Source organism: Rhinatrema bivittatum, chromosome 1 (genome assembly GCF_901001135.1).
Source record: "Rhinatrema bivittatum chromosome 1, aRhiBiv1.1, whole genome shotgun sequence".
Taxonomy (NCBI): Eukaryota; Metazoa; Chordata; class Amphibia; order Gymnophiona; family Rhinatrematidae; genus Rhinatrema; species Rhinatrema bivittatum.
The window spans coordinates 383,823,336-383,851,166 of NC_042615.1; the positions used below are offsets into that span (position 1 = coordinate 383,823,336).

At 44.2% G+C, this 27,831-nt stretch overlaps 1 protein-coding gene across 9 annotated transcripts in view; it reads left to right on the forward strand.

Moving 5' to 3' along the window:
• Positions 1 to 26,847, forward strand: part of POMK (protein O-mannose kinase) — a 45,063-nt gene extending 18,216 nt beyond the window's left edge. For 4 of the 9 annotated variants that reach the window (XM_029601204.1, XM_029601213.1, XM_029601222.1 and 1 more), the window contains 2 exons: positions 13,167 to 13,472; positions 24,337 to 26,847. In XM_029601204.1, coding sequence (XP_029457064.1) covers positions 13,197 to 13,472; positions 24,337 to 25,110 — 1,050 coding nt within the window. In that variant the 5' untranslated portion in view covers positions 13,167 to 13,196 and the 3' untranslated portion in view covers positions 25,111 to 26,847. Of the gene's footprint in view, positions 1 to 4,330; positions 4,424 to 13,166; positions 13,473 to 24,336 lie in introns of those variants that run through there. The other 5 variants (XM_029601240.1, XM_029601248.1, XM_029601257.1 and 2 more) reach the window with 3 other exon arrangements.
• Positions 26,848 to 27,831: the final 984 nt, after the last annotated feature.

Here is a 27,831-nt window from a genome sequence, read left to right on the forward strand (position 1 = left end):
ATCTTTACACAACGTTTTCCAGGCACTACCGGCTCCATTTGCCGGCAGCGGAATCAGGCTCCTTCGGGACAGGGTTATCCGAGCAGGGTTCTCAGGACCACCCGGTTTAGGGAAGCTTTGGTACATCCCACCGTCTGGACTGATCCTAGTACGTACAGGGAAAAGAAAATTATTTCTTACCTGCTAATTTTCGTTCCTGTAGTACTAAGGATCAGTCCAGACGCCCGCCCTGGTCGTGATTGGATCTGGGGGTATACCTGCTCGAAACCGCTCTCTCCTGTCCTATTGATTAGCCTTCTTCTTTGGGGCTAATTGTCTGCATGTATTTGTTTCAGTTGTCAGTTCTCTTGGCAAGTTGTTCTGGTTCACAGTTTTTACAGTTTTTACAGTTTGACGTTGTAGATATGCTTGATCCATCCTCCTCGGTCTGTCCAGTTTTTTCTGACTTGGCTTTGATATTCTCGATACTGAGGACTAGGAGGGTTGCACCAGCTTATATGCCAGCACCCTCAGACGTTTGCTCTGACTCCATCTGCTGGACGGGGGACATAACCCACCGTCTGGACTGATCCTTAGTACTACAGTAACGAAAATTAGCAGGTAAGAAATAATTTTCTTATCCCATAACTTGATTGCAGAATCCAAAGAGCCAGTGATGGGAATCAAAATTTGAACGTCGTCTGCGTAAATATAGAATTTCAGTTTTAATGTTGTGAGTAGATGGCAGAGGGGGAGGAGGTAGATGTTAAACAGAGTGGGAGATAGTGAGGAGCCCTGGGGGACTCCGAATGGAGAATTGGTGTGGGGAGATTCCTTGTTATTGATTTTAACCTTATACGCCTCTATTACTTAGGAATGAGTTAAGCCAACTGAGGGCGGCTCCTGTGATTCCTATATCTGAAAGACGGTTTAATAGACAGGCGTGGTTACGGTGTCGAACGCTTCGGAGATATCGAGCAGAGCTAACAGGAAGGAGCATCCTTTATCAAGGCCCAGGTATGCCTGATTCTAAAAGTGAGATGAGGAGGGATTCAGTGCTGTGTTCTTTCCGGAATCCATATTGCGATGGGTGGAGAATTTTGTGTTCTTCCAAGTATTTGTTAATTGATTATTTACCACTTTCTCCATGATCTTGGCTAGAATGGCAGATTGGATAAGGTCGATAATTATTGGGGTTTGTCCGGGTCCAGGTTTGGTTTTTAAGTATGGGTTTAAGGGTGGCCAATTTGAGAGTGTCTGGGAAGATTCCCTGTGAGAGAGAGCAGTTGATATCTGCTAGATGTTTGGAAATGGACTCCGGTACTTGAAGCAGTAGTTTGGATGGAATTTGGTCTAGCGGGTGAGTAGAGGGTTTTCATTCTTTTAGCAGGGTTTCAACCTCTGTGGTGTAAGTGGGCTCAAAGGAATCCAACACTACATCCGAATTGTGGTGGTGGGCAGGTACTGAAGATGGTGTGTTAGGTTTAGAGGGTAATCTAGCCAGCGTATTGGAGATTTTATTCTGGAAGAACATAGCTAAATCATTGGTTTTTGATTGGGCTAGATCATCTGGGATTGATGAGTTGGTAGATTTAGTGAGATCCGAGAAGTAAGAGAAGAGCGCTTTGGCATCGAAAATCATATCATGGATATGGTGGGCGTAGAAGTCTCTCTTCGATCGTAGAGTCGCAGTTCTGTAGTAGTGGAGCACGGTTTTGTATATGGCTAGTGAATGGGGGTTGGGGGAGATCCGCCACAACTTTTTTTTGTCTCGGGCTTTGTTTTAACTAGCGGAGATCCTTTGTGAACCATGGTTGTTTGTTTTTCTGAGTCGGGTTGATATTCTTTGTTGAAATTGGGCATAATTTATTAGCTATATTTTCCGTGATATTTTGCCAGGAGAGTATGGCTATATTGGGGTTTGAAAGATCCAGATTGGGAAGTTCTATGATCAGAGAATTGCTGAGGGCTTCTGATGGGCAGGGTTTCCTATAGTGCAGGGTGGTGAGCGGAGGGGGTGCAGGAGGTCTCGTTGTCGTTTTGAGAGTGGATGTAATCATAAAATTGTCTGACCATGGTACTGGTAGGCATAAAGGGTGGTGAGAGTTGTATGAGACTGGCATTTGTGAAGATGAGGTCAAGTGTATGACCTGCCTTATGAGTGGGATGGTTGAGTTGAGTGAAGCCCATGTCCGTGAGGGAAGATAGAAGTGCTTCGCAATTAGAAGATAAAGGGTTAGCGTCAATGTGTATATTAAAGTCCCCAAGAATGATGGCTGGTGAGTCCAGGGTTAGGTATTTAGCTATGATTCTACTAAGGTGAGGCGTCCGAGTCTAGCAATCCAGGGGTGGCGTATATGAGGAGAATTTGGAGGGATTTGATTGCCGCGGCTTTCTACTGAAGGGGTCTGGGTATTGAAAGACTAGAGAAAATTTGGGATGAAAGGGCAGTTTGCTCTTTTGAGGCACTGCAGCATATATATCCATTAGAGGAAAAGAATAGATTCCCATATTTACAATTGAAAATTATAGCTGACTTTCAGAAGAGTGAGACCGTTTTTTGAAGTCTTTTGCGCTGGTGCAGACAAGGTGGATAAAATGATTTCCAAAATATATGGGTTGTTAATAATAAGAGAAATGGAGCAAAAACTGAAACATTAACTGGGAGAGAGATTGTCATGACAATATTGAAGATACTGTTTGGGATTTCCGACATCATTTAACGGGGAGAAGTTCCGTTTCCTCATTGTTAGTGGGAACGGATATAAGATACTCTACAGGTGGTATCTAACACCGTCAAAATTAGCGAAGATATGTGCGCAGTGTCTGACCCTTGCTGGCGTAATTGTGGGAGAGGGGTAATTTCTATCCCATTTGGTGGGAATACAGAAAAGTGGATTTTGCAAAAGTGGATATTGCAAACCTGGATAATAAAAGTAAATTTAAAAACAAAAAGATACCAAAATAAAATGGTCCCACTGTGGAGGATCATCAAGCTGTGTAACAGTAAGGGGCAGATTTTAAAATCTGCATTCGGATGCAGATTTGTTCGCGCAACCTGGCGTGAACAAATCTACGGCCGATTTTATAACATATGCGCGCTGCCGTGCGCAAGTTATAAAATCCAGGGTTGGCGCATGCAAGGGGGTGCACAATTGTGCAACTTGCGTGCGCCGAGCCGTGCAGGCTGCCACCGTTCCCCTCCAAGGGCTGCTTCGAAATCGGAGCGGCCTCGGAGGGAACTTTTCAACCGCTCCCCCCCACCTCCCCTCCCTTCCCCTATCTAACCCACCCCCCAGCCCTAACTAAATCCCCCTGCGTACCTTTGTTTCAAAAGTTATGCCTGCCAGCGCGCGAACCTCCGGCACGGCCGCAATGCCAGAGGACTCGGGAACGCCCCTGGCCCCGCCCCCGGACTGCGTGCAGGGGCAGCTTTTCGGGGGTTACGTGTGTATCCCTTTGAAAATCTACCCCTAAGTGTGCTCTTTGAACGTGGGAAAATGCTACCTAAATCATTCACTTTTTTAATGAAAAAATTAGCAGTCTTTCTCACTTTTGTGGGTGAAGATAAGACTCCGTTTTACTCTTAATTTTGAAAAATGTTTTGTTTAGGGCCTTAACCGTAGCAAAAAATTATCTTGAATTATAACCATCCACAAAAATTTTAGAGGTAATATATTTTTTTGTTTAATTAACAGTTTTCCTGTTTATGTCCAACTGATTTCTATAAGCAATTGAGCATAAAGTAGTGTGGTTTTTTCTCCATTTTCATTCTGCTCTATGATAGGATCTTTTGGTTTCCAGAAGATCAGCTATATATCAAGGCAATTTCTTCTTCATTTGCTGCACACATGATTTTATAAAGTGGGCGGGTACCAAATTAGTAAACCAGCTTCCCTAAAAAAAAAAAACCAAAAAAGGCTAATGGAATTCAGCTCTCAGCTTTATTGAGCAAGTTAATGTTTTATCTTTTCTGCTAAAAGTGCATTGTGTGTGATATGGCTGGAATTCAAGAGCTTGGAAAAATGGCATCAGCCATTCAAATGTCTGGGTCATTTCACACTTCACTATTCATTTTATAGAAAGGAAGATTGATGCTGAAAGTAACATAGTAGAAGACAGCAGGAAAAAGGCAGTTGATCTATGCATTGTGCTCCGTTATCTGTGCCCATGCTGCCAAAGATTTATCTCTAATATTATGAACTGCGACAATATGATGTATACTTCTATGTCTAATAATATGGAAACATCATATATTGAAAGCTGATGTTACACTATTACTCTTCAATTTACTAGAAAAGCTTGGCCAACACCCAACCTAAGGCAGCGTTAAGTAATCAACTCTGCAAGAGGCTGTGTAACGACTATTTTTAAAGTGAGACGTAAAAAAACGTTATGAGGCCTTCTTTCAGTCCCCACCATTAAATCGGCCAGACTATCCCAGGTAAGGGAACGTATTATATCAATTGCAGGAACAAAACTTTGGAACGATTTACCTACACCACTGAGACTTACCACCGAAAAAAAGCAATTCAAAGCCAACCTAAAGACTTGGCTGTTTAAACGAGCATTTGCAGAGTTTGAACCAGTTGACCAGCCTTGACAGAAATAAGCCACACAGTATAAGAATGATATATTTGTAAACACAGTTTAAGAAATAAGCCACACAGTATAAGAATGATATATTTGTAAACACAGTTTAAGGAGAATATATATGGAAACACAGTATAAGAATGATGTATTTAACCATCTCGAGGAGTTACCTTCTAGATCTTTTATTCTATTTAGTTTAATTGTTTTATAATAATTTTATGAATATGTATTTATTAATTTTAGGTTTTATTTCTTTTAACAGCTAAATTTCTTCTTTTACTTTATATAATCTTAGCTGTTACTATTTATGACTATTGTATTTCCAATTTTTATATTATGTACACCGATGTGAAGGTTTGTCCGATGTGTCGGTATATAAAATTTAATAAACCATTAAACCAAGCTTTTCTAGTAAATTGAAGAGTAATAGTGTAACATCAGCTTTCAGTATATGATGTTTCCATATTATTAGCCAAAGACATCTCAGCAGCCAGCCATAGAACATGACAACATGTAGGACCTCGCTTTTTATCTAGGACTGTTTTTGTCATCTTTCTTCTTCGTGCTCTGCCGTCTTGGGCAGATGAGGGTACATGATCCCCCACTTAATTTGTGCCCAGCATCCCCTCCCTTCCTATGTCTAACCAAAAGGCTTTGTAATAATATAAATAGCTAACAATATGTCAACATCCGGCTTCTTAGCCTTCCAGACAAAACTAGCTATGTGACTGACTGCCTGCACTTTCCCTAGGAATTCTAGTTACTACTATACTTGCAGCTTGCCAGACAGATCCAGCCATTAATTGAATTCATTCATTGCAACCTAAGCTAGTTACCAAAATTAGTGTGCAGCATAGCAGTGATGTAACAATTGACCACATAAAATGTATCAGAGATTTTTTATTTTTTTAACCGTTTGTTTACCACTCATAATCAAAAAGGATGATGATAGGTTCCACAAAATCCCCTTATTTTAAAACTGGTTTTATGCGTTCTCTTAACTTCATGCTGTCTCCCTAGCCCTGCGATGTTAACTGCTGTAATTCTCTGTCAGATATTCTATATGTGCTCATGACTGTTATCAACATCAAAAAGGTATGGAGGTGGAGGATCTTCATCGGATGACGTACGAGGAGAGATTGAAGAATCTAAATATGTACACCCTGGAGGAAAGGAGGAGCAGAGGAGATATGATACAGACTTTCAGATACTTGAAAGGTTTTAATGATCCAAAGGCAACGACAAACCTTTACCATAAGAAAAAAATCAGCAGAACCAGGGGTCACGATTTGAAGCTCCAGGGAGGAAGATTCAGAACCAATGTCAGGAAGTATTTCTTCACGGAGAGGGTGGTGGATGCCTGGAATGCCCTTCCGGAGGAAGTGGTGAAGACCAGAACTGTAAAGGACTTCAAAGGGGCGTGGGATAAACACTGTGGATCCATAAAGTCAAGAGGCCGCCAATGAAGAGTGGGGTGACTCGCCAGAATGATGGCTACTGCCTGGACACAATACCCTTATTCAATAAACATACACATGGTTACTGTGACTCCAACATCACTCTAAGCTTCAACAGCAAGAGGAAATGTGGAAAAAAGGATTTGCACTCACAAAGCCGGGAGTAGCTGGCTTGTTACGGCGGTTACTACCCCAAACCAAATGTGCCTGATACTTCACTTTCGATGCACATCCAGCATAGCTCTCTGCTCCAACGGCAGGGGAGAAGAAAAACTGATACTTCACGCATACCCAGCATAGCTTCAACGGCAGGGGAGAAGAAAAAAGGATTCACACTCACAAAGCGGGGAGTAGCTGGCTTGTTACGGCGGTTACTACCCCAAACCAAATGTGCCTGATACTTCACTTTAGATGCATATCCAGCATAGCGCTCTGCTTCAACGGCAGGGGAGAAGAAAAACAACCAATAAGGGCTGTATAACATAGTCTGGGTTAAAACAAATAAGCATGGGTGTAGCTTGCTTATTGCGGCGGTTACTACCCCTACTACCCCCTAACTAATCAAGCTAGATATTTCACTTGGATGCAGCTCCATCACTGCTCTCTACATTAATGGTGGGGGAGGAAGGGAAATAGAACCAAGAGCTAAAAGAAACAGATAAGTATGAGAGAAAAAATGTGTGAAGCTTGCTGGGCAGACTGGATGGGCCGTTTGGTCTTCTTCTGCCGTCATTTCTATGTTTCTATAGGTATATGCATGATTATTTTTCAACTTTTTTCCCTTCAATAATATGAATTTTATGCAACTATCTCACCCTCAGAGATGACAAGGTGTCACATTTTTATTCTGGTGGCTACAGCTTACATCGTTGTGTTTTTGTTTTGGGGTTTTTTTCCCCCTGGCCTCAGCAGTTCCCGCCTAGCTGCCCAGACACTACATTTTTTTGTCTCCAATTAAGTTCATCTGAATTCTGTGTTATGAATAGGATTCCCACTTTTAGATTATTCTCTGAGCTGACATGAATAGTATTTTTGCAGCATGAGAAAAAGTGCAAGGGCCAGAACATCACCAGAATTTCAGCTGCTGAGATGGCTCGGAAAGTTTGCAGAGCAGTTGTCATAGCTCTTATACTGAATACAGTTACTATTTTTATGTCATGTTAAGCCTCCTTCCAAGTGTCATACAGGCTCATTTTGATTTTCCTACATCCTATAGACACTGTAAAAGATAGCTCCAAGTTGATAGTAGACACTTTCAGAGACTGAAGTTCAATTATGATTATATAGGACATTGATTTAAAAAAATCCCATCTGCCTTTAACTTTTTAACATTCTAAACCTCTCAAGTGAATCTAGTCTCTCCCAATGTGGTGATAATAGTTTCCATTCCTTTATGCACCTTGTCACTTTGTTGAACTCCAAGTCTTACCCATATGCTTCTGGCACTGAGATAACAAAATCTGTAGTCAGTGTTCCAGATGAGGCTTTTACATAACCTTTTACAGGGGTTGTACTGCTCCCTTTTCCCTACTATTAATTACCTTTGTAAGGACAGAGAGATTCTAGATCTTGGTCAGCAGTACAGTGATCCCATTGTATTGTGTTTCTGGATATCACTTCTGATCAATCACTTTTTTTTCAATGATGAGCTCACGCTTACTTTAACATTACTATTTTATGTTATTTAAAAGAATGTATGTGTCCCATTTAGAGTTTGGATTCCAGAGATGATGCATTTTTAGCAAAAATAAATCAAGTTTTGACACAGATAGCCTTGGCCACAACCGAGAATTCAACATCTTGATCATTTCTGCTGAAACAAACACTGGGATGCAAAAAAAATACCAAGGCTTTTTCCACGGGCAGCTTGTCTTTAACTATCCAATTTAAGAAGTATTTTGAATCTAGAGGCTGCTCAATCTTCTGTCTTATCTGGCCCTATAGTAGTCAGATTATTTGCATATTGTGCAGCGGATAATTCACTTTTGGCCTTTTTGGTTGCTGGAGAGCAAATATGCGGAGAATAAATGTTTGGGGTTTGTGAAATAGCAGCTGTTATCAAAGGGCATATCTGAGATTCAGAATAGTCTAAAAGGTATTTGGCACAGCTCAAAAAAAGGGATTTGGAAGAGGAGCCACCATATATTTAACATCACCCATAAAAGGAGTAATGATCAGAGAGCCTATAACCCTACATAAAGGGGATTAATTTGGGGTTACCAACTGTTTAGGGCTTGCCACAGCCTTTTTTCAAACTTGGGATGGATTGCATTTATCCACCCAAGCTGGTAGATAAATTTTTGCCAAAAACCTTTCAGAGTTGACAGAGGTGATGAATTGGCCCCATGAGTGCTGGATATTTTGGAAGTTGAGTGCTGACATTGGAGCAACAAAAAAGCAAATATGGCCACATGTGAAGACAAAACCTGTATGGTCTGGAAAAGTCCTCATCGTTTGGATTAGATTCTCCAATGAAAGTATTGGATCTTGTAAAGAATCCAGTTTAATCTGGACCCAGTCAAGCAGTCAGGTTTCTTTAAATTCCTTATGCCATGACTATGGCCTGCGACCACCAGAGGCCTACCTCCACTGCCGATCCAGACTCCACCGCTGAGGCCCGCTCCCACATGACATCAGAGGAAGCGCTGAGTGAGTAACATAAACCAGCCCTCATTCCAGGTGCCATCTTCAAATCGGACGCGACCGCTGCCAGCCATCCACACCTTTGGGACCCATCGGGGTCAGCGAATACGACCTGTGCCCATCGGGACCGCCAGAGGCCCATCGCGACCACCAGAAGCCTACCTCCACCAACGACCCATACTCCCATGCCGAGGCCCACCCCCACATGACGTCAGAGGAAGCGCCGAGTGAGTAACATAAACCAGCCCTCACTCCAGGCGCCGCGCGCTGAAGAAGCGCGTCCAAAGGGGCAGGCCCCTTTGTGTGCCCCTTCGCGCTGCCTCTTCCACACTGCCACCACCTTCTGCAGCAGGACAGTCGACAACTAAAATCCATCCTCTACCACCCATCAACTAAAACATTTCACACTCGCGCTCATCCGAGAATTCCTCAATCACACCCAAACAGAAAGCAAATTCAAGTTACATCCCCAAACATGGATCCGATTTACAACAACCCAATCCTCCCCCATGACAGGAACAATACAAAAAAAACCCCCAAAACTCAACCCCATCAGACCACGTTCCCTGACCGCAATCCCAACCCACACAGCACAGCTCTAACCATCCTAACATGACCCTAATTAATGCACAAACAATCACAAAAAAGATACCATTAATACACGACCTATTACTAGATAACCATCCCGATCTTCTCTGTATCACCGAATCATGGCTCAAAAGCTCCGACACAGTCCTTATCAATCAACTACCCAAAAAAAAAGGAGGCGGTCTGCTATTAATAGCCTCAAAGAAACTCAAATTCAAAAACCACCCCATCAGCCTTCCTCCCCCCTTCGAAATAGGTCTCTTCAAATCAAAGAACCTCCAAATACTCCTCATCTATGCACCACCAGGAGTCCTGAAACACAACCTATCCCCACTAATAGAAACCATTGCAAACAATATCAACATGGACATCCCTGCGATAGTACTGGGAGACTTCAATATACACATGGACAGAACCCCTTCTACAGCCACCTGCCAACTCCTCATTGACTCCATGACTGCAATTGGCTTCAAACAAATAATAAAAACTCCCACCCACAAAGCGGGACACACACTGGACCTCATCTTCACCAATACAAAAATCTCAAACACACCACCAACAGCAACCGCACTTCCTTGGTCAGACCACAAACTAATACAAACCAAGATACACCTTGAAAACCCCATCCTGGAACCAAATAAGCTCAATAAATTCATCGAATTCAATAAATCATGCACCAGCGAAGACTTAATTGAAATTCTTCCAGATTCCCTGAAAGCCTTACTGACAAACTCCGCCATAGACTCATGGTTCAATATCAACACAGAAGTCGCTAAGATCAAATGCCCATTCATCAAAAAAGAACTTAAACCATAATCCAAACAAAAAACACCATGGTATACCCCTGAACTGAAGAATATCAAACACCTATTAAGACAAGCCGACAAGAAATGGAGACGAAACCCCACTCCCCAGCTGAAAGACTGTTTCAGGACCATACTTTATATATACAAAACCGACATTGAGAAAGCCAAACGCGTCTTCTACGCTGTGAAAATACATAACTACCAATTCAACCCTAGAACCCTATTTGCATATGTCAATAACCTCACCCAACCAGTTCAAAACTCACCTAGAAATGCCAATCAGACAAACAGCAACAAACTAGCCCAATTTTTTAACAACAAAATATTAAATCTAATCGCAAAGAACCCCAATGCAAACGATGAAGCCACAACAGACTCAAGCATAAACGACGACAAATGGGCATACTTCGAAAACGTTGTGTCAACTGAAATTGAGGCAATCATACAAAACAGTAATCCTGCTGCACATCCCATTGATCCCATTCCTATAAAATTCCTTAAGCAAATACCTAACCACATAGCCAAACCAATAGCAAACATAGTCAACCTATCACTTGATCAAAGCATTTTCCAAGATAATTTAAAATGCGCCAACATCAAGCCAATCCTCAAAAAGCCTCAACTTGACAAATCTGATCCAACAAACTTCAGGCAAATCTCGAATCTTCCCTTCATAGCCAAGATCCTTGAAAAGATTGTGAATCGTCAACTCTCCGAATACCTGGACACCCACAATATACTATTTCCAACCCAGCACGGCTTCAGAGCTTCCCTCAGCACCGAAACCCTGCTACTCTCCCTCTCAGACACAATCCTAAGAGGCCTGGACTGTGATTACTCTTATTTACTCATCCTCCTTGACATCTCCGCGGCATTTGACACCGTCAATCACAAAACTCTACTACTCAGACTAAGAGAAATCGGCCTACATGGCACAACTCTTAGCTGGTTCAATTCATACCTATCCAACAGGACCTACAAAGTCAAATTCAACGACACCGAATCCAAGCAGATTCCCCTTCCTCACGGTGTTCCACAAGGCTCTTCCCTCTCATCCACACTGTTTTACGTTTACATGACCCCCCTATGTAAAATCCTAAACGAAATAGGACTGTTGCACTATGAGGCAGATTTTATAAATCTGCGCACACGCGTACTTTTGTTCGTGCAACAGGCGCGAACAAGAGTACGCGGGATTTCAATAGATACGCGCGTATCCATTAAAATCCGGGGTCGGCGCGGGCGAGGCTGCCCAAAATCGGCAGCCTGCGCGCGTGCCGAGCCGCACAGCCTGCCTCCGTTCCCTCTGAGGCCGCTTCGAAATCGGAACGGCCTTGGAGGGAACTTTCCTTCCACCCCCCTCCCCCGCACCTTCCCTTCCCTTCCCCTACCTAACCCCCCCCCCCACCGCGCTGCCACGCTCCATGTTCTGGTCCGGAGGCCACGGCCACGCCCCCGGGCCGAAACCACGCCTGCGGCACCGCCCCCGAAACGCCGCGTCACTCGCGACACGCCCCGAAACGCCGCGTCACTACCGGCACGCCCCTGACACACCCCCAACACGCCCCTCCATGCAAGCCCCGGGACTTACACGCGTCCCGGGGCTTGTGCGCGCCGCCGAGCCTATGCAAAATAGGGGGGGGTTCGGGGGGTACACGCATATCTTACGTGCGTACCCCTTTGAAAATCTAACCCTATGTATACACTGACGATGTTCAAATTCTGCTCCCAATTAAACACTCGATTGAACACACCCTAAACGTATGGAACTCCCATCTAACTACAATAAAAACACCTCCTCTCTCAACTATCTCTCACTCTCTCAGTCACAACAAAACAGAAATCCTGTACATATCTAACAAACCCACTCCACCTCCCCTCACAGACTCCACCACACTTAAACCAAAAAAACAAACACTTTCCTCAGTAAAAAAAACCTAGGCATCGTCCTTGATAATCAACTAAACTTCAAAAAACACATTAACATGCTAAGAGACGGATTTCACAAACTTCAGATCCTAAGAAAAATCAAACCACTTCTCTACCCACAAGACTTTCAAACAGTCCTACAAGCCCTTCTGTTTTCTAAACTTGACTACTGTAACTCCCTACTACTGGGTCTCCCAGCATCTGCCTTCAAACCTATCCAACTACTACAAAACGCTGCTGCCAGAGCTCTCACAAATAGCAGTAGATCGGACCACATCACACCCATCCTCAAAGAATTACACTGGCTGCCCATTCCACAGAGAATCCAATACAAGGCTTTAACCATAATGCATAAAATTCTCCACAACGACAAATCCAACTGGCTGACTACCCCCCTACACCTCCATACTCCCCAAAGGAACCTTCGCTCCTCAAACACCAGACTCCTACAAACGCTGTCCCGAAAGCGACATACAGGTTATCAACAAGGGAACGTATGCTGTCACTTGCCGGCCCCACCCTGTGGAATAAACTCCCAGCAGAACTAAGAACAGATCCGTCAACCCAATCTTTCAAGAAAAATCTTAAAATCTGGCTCTTTCACAAAGCCTTTGCAGAAATAACGTGACCACAACCTAAATCCGACCATAACCCCTGTAACTAAGGAAAATCTCACCGCTGCTCTCTAGTTAACTTCCACCTCCATGTTCCACTCCCCCTCAATACCAGTTGAACTGCTCATCAATAATAATTGTTTACTTGCAATTTCCGCACCTTTAATTATTTGTTCAACTGTCTATCTGCTACAGATGTTATTTTGCAATAGACAATTCAAACCCCTGAGCTTTCCTGCTCCATCTTAGTTCCCTGCAAGCTCATGTAATATGTAATATACATAGCTTTTTGATTATGTAATTTATACTCCTTTGATTATTTGCTTAACCGTTCATCAGTGTTAGATGTTCTCCTGTAACATGTAATATCTACACCTTTGATTATTTGTTTAACCGTTTATCTGTTATAAAAGTTCCTTGTAATTAACAAAAGGAAGCGCTTAGGTTTCCTACACCACTCAGTTCTCTGTAAACCGATGTGATATGTAAAATCGAATATCGGTATATAAAAATAAATAAATAATTACTAACGTGAAGGTGACATTTTTCTGTTGTAGGATGTCACAGAGGGTGCGCAAGGCAGCAGGATGGAAAAGAAATTCCCCCACAGCAAACGTATGCAGGTGCGCAGGGGGGTCACCCTGGTCCTCATTGCCATTATGCTGATAAATCTCCTCTTGTACTTCTACCTGGACCGTTACTACCTCTCTCCCCAACACTCTGACAGTGATGATCCTAACCTCTGCCCCTTTGGCTACTTTAAGATGGGAGGAATGAAGACCTGCTTCCCATGGCTGTCCTGTGAAGCAATGCGGAAAGAAGTCAGGAGACTGAAACTGGTTGGGGAAGGGGCTGTGAAAAAGGTGAGCACCTGTTTGGTTTGGCAGCTGTTCAGATGGGAAGCTGAGCCTGGAAGCTGCCAGGTGTCTTGTTGTAGTTGCTTCCCACTGTTGGAATAAGCACTGAACATTGACAGCAGAGAAAATCTTTATCCTTATCTTCCTGCTAGAGCAGTCATTACAATTGTCATTTCCCTTCTCCACAGTTGACGGAGACAGAGGACACACCTTTTTCATGACCTCACTCAGGGTTGTAAAGGAGGTATGGCCCTGGTCAAAACCAGTCGTTCTCGGTCTCCAGCAACAGCGGACAAGTAAAGAGGATGTAGCTCCCAGAGTCAAGGTGTACCCTGACCTGGTTAAGTCCTTATTGTCCTTGGGTCAACTTCCCCTAAGAATTACTTCTCCCAATGGTTGCAGTTCCCAGGCCCTGCCCTGAAAGAGATCCTGAAGGACCCTCCTAGTTGCCTGTAGGATTGCGAAATCTCCAGAGAATGGTGCCTGGCCAAGTATGATGCGGGGGGCTGTAGTTTCTCCAGAGCACAACGGTGGTCGCTTATCTACAGAGAGTGGTTCCTAGATTCTCAGGAGGCTTGCAAGGCACTCTTGCTGTCTTCACTCCTGCCTCCCTCTTTCGAGGTGAAGGAGCAGCAGAAGTAAGTGGAAGCCAGGTCAGCTACCAGGGTAAGGAGGTAAATAGAGGCTGAGCCGGTTTCTTTATGGACATACATATGCTGGAGAGAGGGCAGCAGTGGAGCATATTCCCTACCTTACCGCAGGGGAACATGCTGCGCTGCTGCGTTTGCCCCTCCCAACCAGCAGCTGGAGACAGAGAAGAAAAGCTTTACTGACACTGCTACTTGACTTAGTGTGCCACAACCAGTCCCTCAGTATTTCTCTGTCTCCAGCGGATGGCAGAGGTGCAAAACCTACAGTCTGGAGATTTGAAAAAACAAAAACAAGAAATAAAGGAGATGTTTGCTCCCAGGGGTGTTAGGTGCCATGGATGATCATTCCCCCAACCTCTCTGGGTAGAGCAGAATGAGCAGAGGGGTTGGTGACCCTGTCTTTGTCTCAACCCATGGGCAATGAGGAGACTGAAAACCAGTGGTCTGGTTCCCTCATTTTCCCCTTGGAGATTACACGCGCTCTCCTTCCTCCAACAGCTAATGACAGATCAGGGAAGTATTCTTACTTTAGTTCTCTTGTTTTTTAAAAAAGAAAGAAGGTGACTGAGGAGGAGAATGACATGGCTAGGGCCTTGGGGAGAAGCTTGAGGCTTGAGACATCGGCTACTGGGAAGGCCGGGGTCCAGTTCTTAGCAGTGCAAGCTGTCTCAGGGGAATCCCGCTCAGTCTGGGTAGTGTGGATGCACAGGCTGAAACCAGCTAGGGCCACGGGTAGAGGCTTGAGGTGTTGGCTGCAAGGAAGGCTGGGGTCCGATTTCTTACTACCACGAGCCGTTTTGGGATAATCCCAATCAGCCCAGGTAGCATGGACACACAGGCCAGGGTCATCACTTATCTTATCAGGGAGAAACTCTTTGAAGCTGGGTAGCGTGTTTGACTTGGACACACAGGCCGGGTTGTGTCCACTTTGGGTACACAGGCTGGGGCCGGTGTTTCCCTACGCGAGGGTGAATCCCTCTTAAGACTGAGTAGCATGTCCATCTTATGCACTCATGTCAGCAACTGCTAAGCACAGGAAACTCTGCCGAGCTTATTTGGTCCAAAGAGGCACACTTAACGCAGCAAGGCAGTATAAGAGATACACACATGGAGAGGAAAGCATCTCAAAGTTGATCGAGACAGTGGACATGGGCAGGAAATCCACCCATTCGGCAGCTTCTGCTAAGACAGTTCTGCTTGGCAGCGCAGGAACGACAGCCTGCGCTGCCATCACCTGCAGTGCAGAGAGGACGAGGAAGAGGGCCTTTGTTTTCACCGCCATTATTCCCTGCCGTGGAGGTCCTCAATAGTGCTCCAGAGAATTTGGAGAAAGTTGGGGGGACTCTTCTTGGATTGGGAGAGGCTTTTTCAGCAAATGTTGTGCTTGTAAGGCACACAGCTTATTTGGCCGTCCCTACTCTAACATCCTTCTGCGTCCGAGTAAAGCATGCAGAGTATCCCCTCTGGGGGGGGGAGGATCCCTACATTCCCTCATCCACATTAGGACTGTGGATCAGCCAAAGGATTCAATGGGTTCGGGGTGTGAGGGAGATCTCTCGCAGGAGCCTCCGCAGGAGTGGTTCGGCTTTCTGGAAGGAGATGATGTCCCCATTGATTCCCCAGGTGTTGAACAAGGTCCAGGAGGAGTCTGAGCATGTGGGAGTTGATCCTATCCTGGATGGGCTCCAGGACCTGTTGAAGGCTTTTTCCATCCATCACCCTGTTAAGAAGCTAGTGGATCGGGAGTGGGATACTCTGGAAGCCAGGCTGAAAGTTGGTAGAGTAGTGGTACCATTCCTGTGGCAGTTTCGGATGAGCTGAAGGATACATAAGACCGGAAGATGGAGATAAATTTTAAGACGATATTAGAGGTCTCGATGCTGAGTATGTTTGTGATGGTGTGCAGTGGCTTCGTAGTACAGGTGAAGGAGTCGGGGACCTTTCTTCTGGCCAAGCAGGCAGAGTGACTGGAGGCTGGGGTAGCCTCTGCTGTGGATGCCTTGGATGACTTGCTGCGTACATCTGCCTAGAATGCGGGTCGGTAGGGTGAACAAGGCGGATCCTGGGGTTGTGCACTTGGTCGGGTGATATCTTCCCTTTAAAGGTGAACTCTTGCTTGGCTCGGAACTGGAATAATTGGTAAAGCACTTGGGCGAGGCCCAGGGGCATAAGTTGCCTGAGGATACACCCAAAGAGAAATTTTCCAAGCAGATAAAGGTCAGAAATGCGAGGCTATTCCGCCCCCATAGAAAGCCTCGTCTCAGAACCAGAGGGCGGACAAATTGTAGTCCTTTCAGACATCACATATGTCTGCCCGGCAGAGCACTGGCCAAGGAACCAGAGGAGGTAAAGGCACACAATAAGATGCGGCTATCCGCTCCTCTCCAGAAGTAAGAAGAGGCTAGTTGGCTCTCTTATGAGGAATGGATCATTATAACAGACCAGTGGATCCTAACAGTATTAAGATGGCTACACCTTAGAATTGTCTCGTCTAGTATACGCAGCCTGCCTAGCCTTTCCTTGCGCCTTCAGCGCCAAGTAAGAAGCAATCTGGTTCATGGTAGTTTGGTTTTGAAAACTAAGCAATAGGCCTGGTTCCCTGGGGAGAGTGGGGCTGTGATCGGTACTCAATCCATTTTGTGATTCCAAAGGAGGAGAGAACCTGTCATCCCATTCTAGACCTAAAGATGGTGAATGCAGCCCTGCAGGTGCCTCATTTCCAGATGTAGGCTCTATGCTCAGTTAGGGCAGCAGTCTGCAAAGGGGAATTCCTGGTATTTCTCGATCTTGTAGAGGAAAGCATTGAGCCTACACAAGCTTCAATTTAGCATATTTTAGCTTTTTTTTTGCAAAGGGATCCGTTGAAGGGACTGGCCTTTAATTCCCTCCGAGTGCAAGTGTGGTGGCTTTAGGCTGTTTTCATGGTAAGGTGCAGGGTGTGTCACTGGCTTCACATCCAGATGTGGTCCATTTTCTTCATGGGGGTGAAGCATTTGCATCCCCCAGTGAGAAAGGTGTGTACTTCGTGGAACCTTAATCTGGTGCAGCGAGTGCTCTGCTTGAACCGTTGAAGAGGACATCTCTAAAAGATGTCACCTTGAAAGTAGTCTTTTTGGTGGTTATTTGTTTGGCCAGAAGGATTTCAGAGCTTTAGGCCTCATCGTGTAGGGAGCCTTTTCTTCAGATTTCGGAGGTGGGTGTGTCATTGCACAAGGTGCCTTCCTTTCTGCCAGAGGTAGTCTCAGCCTTTCACCTCAGTCTGACAGCGAAGCTTCCTGCTATTCCAAATTTTGATTCGGCAGTGCCGCATACAAAATAGCTTCATCTGTTAGGCATACATTGGACATTGTTGAGGTATTTCAAGGCTACCAACAGTTTTTTTCTATGGAATAGACCAGTGGTTCTCAACCTTTTTTTCTGTTGGGACACACCTGATAGATACTTCCCACATGCATGACACACTGAACACATGACAGTCCCAAAGCTAACCCCACCCCCACCCCTGACCATCAGTAATGGGTATAAAGCAGAACTAGAACATTCCGTGTGCAACTCACCATTCAAAAAAGATATTCTGGTGTCAACTCAATAACTACACAAACTCCCTCTACTACGAGGCGCAATAGCCCTACTTATAAAAAGACAGCAGTTCACCACCAATGCATGTCCTATTGAGAAAACACAACAAATAAGATGAGGCATTTAACTAGCCTACATGCTAGGTAAATATCTCCCCTCAGTCATACACACAAGATCGACCTTTGCCAAGTACAGAAAGACCACAAATTACAAATATGGAGACAAACTGGAATGAAAACCCAAAAATGCCACTCTGCATGCAGTACAAAACTAGAGAAATGGAAACAGAAATATAGCACCTAACATAGTACCAGGATCTGCAATAATGCACACAAACTAATCTGCACAAAGTTACAACTGCATTATGGCATGCAGGCAAATGGAACACCTTACCTATGAAAAGGCAACCCTACAAATATTAAACCAAGCCCTAAACACCAATAAACCTCCAATTAGGAAAACAGAAAATGCCAAGCTGCTATAGATTCCCACAAAGATATAATTGTAAAATTATGTTTCAAAACAGCTGATGAACAGAACATCATCTAACAATTAAAAACTTTTAAAAATTCTCCAAACACCAATAAAATATTTCAAAACAGCAGATACATAACATAATGCCCAATAATTTAAGATGGCAGTCAGTCAAGAAAAATGAACTTAAAAGCCACCTTTACTTACCCTCTCCAGCAGTTCTCCTACTCCTTTTCCTTGGAGGCCACACCAGAAGTAGCAGTAGTTGCTGAAGCTGTCCTCATGATCCTTTTCCTTAGGGACCACAACCAGTCTGTTCTCTCTCTCATACACACACACCAGTCAAACCCTCAGGAGCACACACACGTCATCTCCCTGAACACACACGCATGTCATCTCTGACCAGTCTTTTTCAATCATACAATGCTCTCTCTCTTACTTACACACAAGCTCTTAATCACACACATGCGCCCCCCCCCCTCTCTCTCTCACAGACTCACACACACAAACACACTCTCTCCCTCTCTCTCTCTCTCTCTCTCTCACTCACTGGGCCCCAGCTGAACAGCTCGTTTTCAGCCCTGCTGGCCTGGTCTTGGGCAGCAGCAGCCAATGCCTCTGATCTTCGGCCTTGCCGGCCTGGTCTCCAACAGCAGCCGGCAGCGTGGGTTTTCTGCCCCACCGGCATGATCTCTGGGGCGCTGGCAGCGGGTAGCACGCATCAAACTTGCCGGTACATGGTGACATACTGGTGTGTTGCGACACACCGGTTGAGAATCACTGGAATAGATCAAAGAAAGGAAGTGAGGCTTCCAAGACTACTGTTGCGCAGTGGCTGAAGGAGGCAATTGGATCAGCATACGTTTGTAGGGGTCAACCGGTGCCTGAGGGACTATGGGCCATGCCACTAGGGCACAGGCAACTTTATGGGTAGAGTATCAGTTTCCCCACAGGAGATCTCTTGGGCAACTACTTGGGCTTCACTACACATTTTCACCAGACTTTACTGGCTGGAGTCCTGGCGTCTGAATTCATTGTTTTTGGTGAGAGTGTACTGCGAGCGGGTCTGTCTCGTTCTCGCCCAGTTTAGGGGGAGCTTGGGTACATCCCATGCATCTGGACTGATCTGGGGGTATGAACGGGAAATGAAAATTGGTTCTTGCCGGCTAATTTTCGTTCCTGGAATACCACAGATCATTCCATAGCCCCACCCATTCTGGAAAGCCCACTCTCATTTTCAGTGTGTAAATAGTAGAGTTGATTGCTGGTTGGAAAGTTCTCTCACCCATGCTTGTCGGAAGAGCTCCAGTTTGAAGAGCTCCATCTTCCTCCTGCTCGGTTTAAGAGAGAGGTTGAAGTTAGTGTTTACGGTTAATATCATCTTGGCTTGAGGGACAGTTTTAAGTAGCTGTGTCAGTAAAACTTTTCTTCTCAGTCTTCATCTGCATCACTGGAAGATGTATATATTTAAGTTGACAGCTTCTGCAGTCCATCCTGTGTGCGACGCCTTGTATGTCATGCCTGACACTGACAACATTTTGATGGTATCAGTCTACTTCAGGGGCTAGAGAGAGTGAAAATCAGTGTTTTGCATTCATATACGTTTTCCAGAGCGATGCATCAATAAACATCGAGAGTTATCGATACAGCAATGAATAATGAATAAACATTTGAAGATTAATTTCTTAAAAAGAAATTTTTATTTGCATGTAAAAAAAAGAAAAAATAAAGTAAGTATTTAAGAAACGATTAAGAGCAAATATATAAAAATTACATCAAAATGGTACTCCATGTATTTAACTGGTAACAGCCAGAGGTGTGGCTTAAACCAAAATTAAAGGTACTGGACATCAGAGCTAACCAATAAGTTTCAATACCCCATTTTTGTTTATATGTACAGCTGTGTATGTACTGTACCATGTAGCAGTGATCTGAAACATCTTTTTGCCCAAATTGTCAAGTAGGCTGGGATCTTTCCCTGGCGACATATTTGAATATATTGTTTTCTTTGCTCTTTTAAGAGCTGATGCTACCACTACTGATTGATTGGGGTAATTGCACCATTTCAAAGCCTGGGGATTTTTTTTTTTTTTAACTCTTTACTTGAGTTCAAATTTTCTTGCTACTGGGGCACAAGAAATGGGATTTTTCCCACATACTTATTTGTAAATCTTGCAGGATATTGCAACTGGGTCCACTGGAAGAGCCCCAAGACATCTGCATGAGGGTCTTTGCCCTTATGTACGTTCACTCCAAAGGCTTTTTCTAATTTGTCCTAAAACAGGGAGTAGAAAAGGTCTCCAGGGGAGAAGAGTGTTCTGGGACGGGGGTGGAGGTCAAAGGGAACTTCTGTCTAATCCCTTCAGAGCCTACAGGTGAGGGAACACGGATCCAGAACTCCAGTGATGAAGCAGGTGACTGAGGAGGGGTCCTTGGTTGCCTCGGAGGAGAGTAGCTAGAGTCCACTGCATGCAAAGCACCTTGTAGGGGTTCTAATGGAGAATTCACATCCATTGGGGATTCTGGGACTCCCTTTCATGGAAATAAAGATAGCTTCTTGGAAAGGAAAGGTTGTATGATACCCTCCTTAGCCACTAATGAAGTAAGGAAATCTCACCAACTCCACCACTTGGTCAAGTGGCTGATGTTCCCTCTGACCTGGTATGGTTGGCAGAACATTTTTCTGGGCTTTGTAGAATTTGAACTGGAGACTGATTCGAAATAAGCACCAGAGAGCAAATAGGATTTGGTGTTTCTAGAGGCGGTCCCTGTGAGAGCAATTTCATTGGTGAGCGTCCTCTAGTAATCGGTGGTGAAAAGGAGATCATATCCCCTTCTACTGCTGTGAAGAGCTTGATCTGCCCAGCATTTATTTGTGTAGGAACATTTGCAGTATGATGCACTGATGCTTCCAGTGGTTTAATGGACAAAGGCATTGATGATCGATGTTCAGGGCTCGATGCATCGAAGACTTTTTCATCAATGGTGCCAGTGCAGCTTTGTGTTTGGATGGTGCTAATGGGGGGCTCTGGGCACCGACTGTACTGATGTACTGTGTATCAACAGTGCTGGTGCACTCAAGCTTCTGTGCTCCTTTGGCACCCGATGCTAAAGGTATTCTGCAAAGAGGGCGCTTCTGTTTCTTGGTCGCATGGTGGTTTGTTTACGCAACCCCAAGGATTCAACTTGTTCCTCCAACAGGGGAGATATTTTAGAGGAGCTAGTGCTCAACTCTGTTCCTGGCAAAGCAAACAAGGCTGCACTTTGCAAAGACGAATGACTGTGGCTTGTATGTTTCTTATGCAGTTAATCCATTTTCCAGGCCCTGGATCTTTGTGTTCACATGGTCATCGGTCTTGAATTGTAACAACTGGCATGGCCGTATTCTGAACCCAGACAGTGTTAGCAGAGGTCGTATGCAGTTGTAATGGACATTTTCCTGGCACAAATAGTCTTTAAACCCACTTACTGTGGCTTTTTTCTTGGTAAACATGCTGACGAAAAAAAGAAATTTTGAGACAGATGGAACTGAAAAGTGATGTTCAGGGGTTGCTAGGGCAGTGAGGCAATTTTTGTTTTTTTAAAGATAAGGTTTTTAAAAAATTGCTTAGAAAAATATATGGAGAGGTACACGTCCATGCTAGTGCTCAGGCAAAAAGGAGGGGGGGAGAATTCCTGCACAAGCTCTACTCGCTGTATATGAAAGGTCCATGTGGTGCTGCTGGATGACATCGCCCCATGGGTAATGGAAATTTCAGCCCTGGACATTATCTGCTGAAATCTTCCTTTTATTCATCGTATTTCTTCATAACCGGCAACAAGCCTTCAGGTTTCTGGCCCCATCCATATTTATGAAAATGGTTACCACTTGAGACAAGGGCATGTAGTAATCACCTGTATTTTAAGCCCCTAGTTAAGACTATGCAATATAATGAGGTGTTTAATGATCTTTAATGTGTCCCTGTGTTCAGGGTTGAATTTAGGCACAGGCACGTGCCTTGTATGCCAGATTCTGAAGGTGCTCTCTGCTGCTCTTTGCTTTCTAGAGGGAGAAGAAGGAGAGAACCCTTTATGTTAAGTCCTCTACCTAGGGGGGCCTGCATTCTAAATCCTGCCCTGACTGTGCTTCTGTTTTACAGAGCAGCTTGCTACTCTGTCTTTTCAGGTGGCCTCTATCAGTAGATGTGAGGGTAGAGCTTGGCCCAGTTTACTCTGCCTCTGAACCTACTTGGGGTATTGTGAAAATCTCTGCAGCGCACCCTCCCAGAGGGTGATTATCTGTTTATTTGACTATAGATAGTCCTTGTAGGTTGGTAGTATAACTCTTAGCAAGTTGGATATATTTGCTGTATTGGTAATGGGGTCAATTTAATATACAGAGTATAAAATTTGGGATTGTGCCCTCAGCAGGTTGGACATATGTCATTTGTGAGTAACAATGCATGCGCTATTGTACTAAATTTGGTTTTATAGGAGGAAATGGGAGGATTCAGTTCATGATTATGTGATAGGTGGAATGGAGATTTACAGACCCAGTTCCACATTGCCTCTTTTATCATTTATTTTATGGGTTGTTATGTATTTGTGGCCTAGGTGTGCTGTGTATTTGTGTATTTGTGTATTTGTGTTCATACTGGTTCTGTTTGTCTAATATCTTTGGCATATGTTTGGATTTGATTAATTGTGATTGTGAATTTTTGCTGTTCTTAATTTAGAGCATCCATCAAACATAAAGCAAACAACAAATTCAATGAAAGAATGATCATAAAGAAATCATTTTGAGACTAACAAATCTATTTGGGTAACTAAAATCTCTGCAGAAATCTTGGTATCTCCATTTAGTCTGCACATAGGCCTGTAGACCGCGCAGTCTTCTGTATGACGAGAGGGGGAGCCTTACAGAATGTGTGTAGAAATAAAATTTAACAAAAAGTCGTGATATCTTTTTCTGTACTAACAATACATTGCTTGACTAGCTTTTGAGAGCTAGAACTTTTTTTTTTTTTCCTTCAGGTCAGAATTTGAACGAGAAAAAGGTGACATTTACCGGAAGCGAGGCTGCCATAAGGGAGCCATAAAAGACATTCCAGTGATCGGGGATTAACATGGAAATCACACTACACAGTGCGCACTAACTGACCACATTAAAATATTATTATGCGCTTTAGTTAATGGGGGAGTTAGTGTACCTATTAACAATTGGTAGTATTCTGTGGGGAATCCATCCTTAGGGTTGGGGACACTTACTGAGAATATGTATTTGGCACCACCTCTCCTTTATCTGCAGTGCCCAAATGGAACATTCATGCAGGTGCCAGAAAATTCATTTATGTACATCAAGTAAGCGCAATCACAGATACGCATCAGGACCAATACCTCCACAGTCTATAGTCATGGGAGCATTTACTCTACCCCAGTGCACTGTCACGTGGACCTTCATGGGATCCCAGCAATATTTTTATTTTCTGTACCGTCTCCTCCTTCCCTCTCTCCTTAGCTGTGTGCTTCCGCTCTCTGAGCCATGGATCTAAGTCGGGATCAGAGAGGGTGGATGTGGGTGGCATTAGTGGATGTTGCATCTTAGACACATGAATTAAAGTGGGTTTCCAACTGGGATCCTTTTACGAAACACCTATCTCCTTTGGGTAAACAGGACTTGAGCTTGTAAAACTGTCTGTGGTGTTAGTGCAATAGAACACACATTCAGTCTCCTTAAATCAGTTTTTCAAAATGTGTTTAATATATTTAGAGGGGTTCTCCTTTGTCTCTTGTTTTACGCATGGCCTTCACTATTTTCTTGCCCCTTACAAGCTGTGTACATTACTACCCCCCCCCCCCCCTTCCCAGTGGCAGAAAGTTAGGACATACAATTCTCATCAGATATTCCTGTGCTGTCACTTGCAGGCATAGTATCAGCAGTGCTTGGGCACCTGTAGGTCGCTGTTCTCAACAGCATTTCCAACCTGAATAGTACAAGCCTGTGAGGAATTCTGAGCCCAAGTATTTTCCATAGTAGAATAAAGCACTAACCACTGCCCCAGAGTTGGTCACATTCTGCCATTCATGCTCACAGCCATGCATCTGCTCAAGCTCTGAAATGTTATTTGATGTCCAATCTAGAGTGTTTACCTGACTTTTCAATATTGTCTGTCCTTGCCGTCTTACAGGTCTACTTTGGTGAGTGGAAGGAGCGTAAAGTTGCTCTCTCACAGCTCACTTCCTCAGCACTGCAAGACGATTTCCTTCATGGATTAGAAATGTTGAAGTTGCTACAGAGCAAATATGTGGTCACGCTGCTGGGCTATTGCAAGGAGAACTTCACAATTCTTACTGAGTATCACCCACTGGGCTCCCTGAAGGACCTGGAGGAGAAGTTTAACTTGCCCAGATACCAGATCTTGAACACCTGGCCCAACAGGCTGAGGCTTGCCATTGACTATGTCGCCATCATCAACTATTTCCACAACAGTCCTCTGGGCACCCTGGTGATGTGCGATTCCAGTGACCTGGACAAGGTGCTGTCACAGTACCTTCTGACCAGCGACTTCCGCATTGTGGCCAATGATCTGGATGCCCTCCCCCTGGTGAACAAAGAAAAGGGCCAACTGGTGAAGTGCGGCCATCGGCAGCTCTGGGGGGAGTTTGTGGCCCCTGAGCAACTTTGGCCCCATGGGGAGGACATTGAATTCGATGACGAGCGAATGCTTCCCTATGATGAAAAAACAGACATCTGGAAGATCCCTGATGTGAGCGACTTCCTCCTGGGCCACATGGAAGGGAGCGACATTCTCAGGCTTCATTTGTTTGACATCCATGCAGAGTGCAAGAGGAAGAACCCGGCTGAGAGGCCCTTGGCGCAGACCGTCCTTCATACATATAAACATCTGCTAATGTCACTGCTAAAAGACAGCGCTGCACCTGGGATGAGGGACATGCTGTGAAACTGTCTGCAGCCAACTCAAGAAACTGGAAAAGTTGTCACACACAAAGTCATCTGGTTCTTTTTGAACCAAAATGTTGTTCTGTCATATTGTCTTTTGGAGAAGTGTTTCTAAGAAGCTCTCTCTTTACAAAGGCATATATTGCCTCCCTGCATTTACCAGTAGGTTGGCCTGTAATTATGTTGCAGTATTGACCAGGCTACTGTGTAGACATTATGAGGTCCATATTCGGTCACTGTCCAGATAGCAAAGTTAGCTGGATAAACCCATGCTGTGAACGTATATTCAATAGTGCACCTGAACTATTGCATATAGCTGGCTATCTTAAAGTAAGATGGCTAACTTTAGGAGTGCTCTTGGCCCATCCAGACTTATCCAGCTAAGTTAGATATCTTAGCCAGCTAATTCAACTTCTCCCAGTTATGCCCAGGAATGCCCCTATCTTAACCAGCTAAATTCTAGCTGGCTAAGTGCCCAAATATTCATTTAGCCAGCTAACTTTTGAGTTATCCTTCTAAACGCTTCTGAATACCAACTTCCGTGAGCTTGTGCAATGGACACATTTCCTGGAAGTTATTTGATTCATCCATGAGCCCTGCAGGATAAATTTGTGACAGTTCAAATCAACTAATGGGCCCTCAGGTGCTGAGTATGCTGTCGACACCAGCACCGTAGACAAGATGCTTAGGATTGTACTCCCCTAAAGTCTCCCTTTCGTTTCTCCCCAGTACCCCTACAGTATGCATCCTGTTTACTCAATGGCAGCTCCCATTCAATCATGCAAGAGGAGAGATGGGACCATATGTTGGACAAAAATCTGAAAGCAATATTGAAAAATTGTCAAATTATTTTGTAATTCTTTTTATTTCTTAGCAAGATTTTACATTCTAAATCAGAGATGTAGAGATGGGGGAAAATCCATAAGCTTAAAGGACCCTACCTTTAATTCATGGAATTTTTCCCACTGGGTGGGATTTATTAGATTGCAATCCTATTGTGTTATGAGTTGAAGACTTTGCCAATTTTTTTCTTCTAATGTCAAGGATTCTGATTATGGATATGAGCCACTAAACCCACAACAAGGTGACTTCCCAGATGAAGGGCAGGGGTTAAGGACTGCAATCCTGCAGTGCGATCAATGCACCCATCCTAAGAAATTAGCACACTCTGTGTCTCATTCCAGTTTGACCAATGTTTGTGTGCCACTGCTGCCTTGTGGGGGAGGGGGATAGTAATGGCTCCAGCCATCTCCAAGTGCCTTGAGCCATCCCTGCTGGTCTTTTTCTGTGAAAACCAATTGCTGTACTTAAATAAACCTTTTCTGCAGTTGTAGCTGACTGACCTGCAAAGGAGATGAGCCCTTTGGAGCATTGTACTAGTGCTCCTTTGGCTAGGTTGAAGGTGCAAGAGTTCTTCCCCCTTCAAGGTACTGAGCACATTCAGCCCAAGGAGCAAGAACCAAGAGCAGCACGCATCTGGACAGCAGTGGACCGTGCAGGGTGCAGCCTTATTCTGAATACACTCTGCAGACTGTAGAGATGAGAAAACGAAGAGATTTATTCTGTTCACCCCTGTAGCTGCCAAGAGCTTTGACAGCATCCATCATGCCTGTTTGCAAATGTTTTGAAACATTTTTTAATCATTACACTAAAATTTTTATAATAAAATTATAAAATCTTTAGCTGTGCTTGTTTTAATTAATGCACTGTAAAAAAAATAAAAATATATATATAATGGTATGCTCCACTAGTTTTTTATGTTCAAACAATTTTTATTGATTTTATCAAATAAATGAACAATTACAACAGTGAGGAAGGCGTGTTCCTGAACCAACCTCAATAACAACTACTTACAACTCAAATTTTCCCGGTGCCCCCAAATTCCCCCCCTCCCCTCTGTCCACGTCCCTCCCCCCTCCCTTCCCCTCCCCAGGTAAGTTGGCAGTAACATTTAACAAGTCTGGAATCGTACAGCAAAAGAACTCAAGATCCAGTAGTGCCTTAAGGAATCGTACAGTGAGAGAACTCAAGATCCATTAGGGCCTTAAATTAGTTGTTTACGACTAAACTGCGTGCTCGATGTGATAAGCGTTGTATATATGGGTCCCAGGTTTTGAGAGAGGCTCGCCGAAGGCGCGGTAATTCTTGGGACCCCATGCTTTCCATAGTCGTCCTTGCATGAAGATGATTCCGCCAAACCCAAAAGGATGGCGAGTCTGCAGAGCGCCACAGCAGCAGTATCATTTTTTTCCCCACAGGCTTTTTGGAAAAGTAGTCGTGAGCCAGGATCTCTGATCCGAATAGGTGAAACACAGCCAAACAAGAACCACATGGGAGAGAATGGAATAGGCACATTTAAAAGATCCTCCAAATAGTTTGCCACTTTGCGCCAAAAACGCTTCACTATCGGACATGTCCAAAAAACATGAGATAAATTCCAACGGTGGTGTTACAATGAACACAAGACGCCGAAGGTGCTATTGTCAATTGCCTTGCCACTAAGGGTGATACATATGTCCGACTTAAAAATTTAAATTGCAATTCCCTGTAATACATATTGGAAGAGATCCTGGCTATGCGCCTAAATCCCACATTTAAGATAGAACTAGTCACAATAAAGTCTCCATCGTGGTTCCAGCGAGCTGCCAACAAAGAGCATGTATCCAACCCTACCTTTTGGCGTAAGGCTTTATAATAATGAGACAGAGAGGGGACCTTAGTG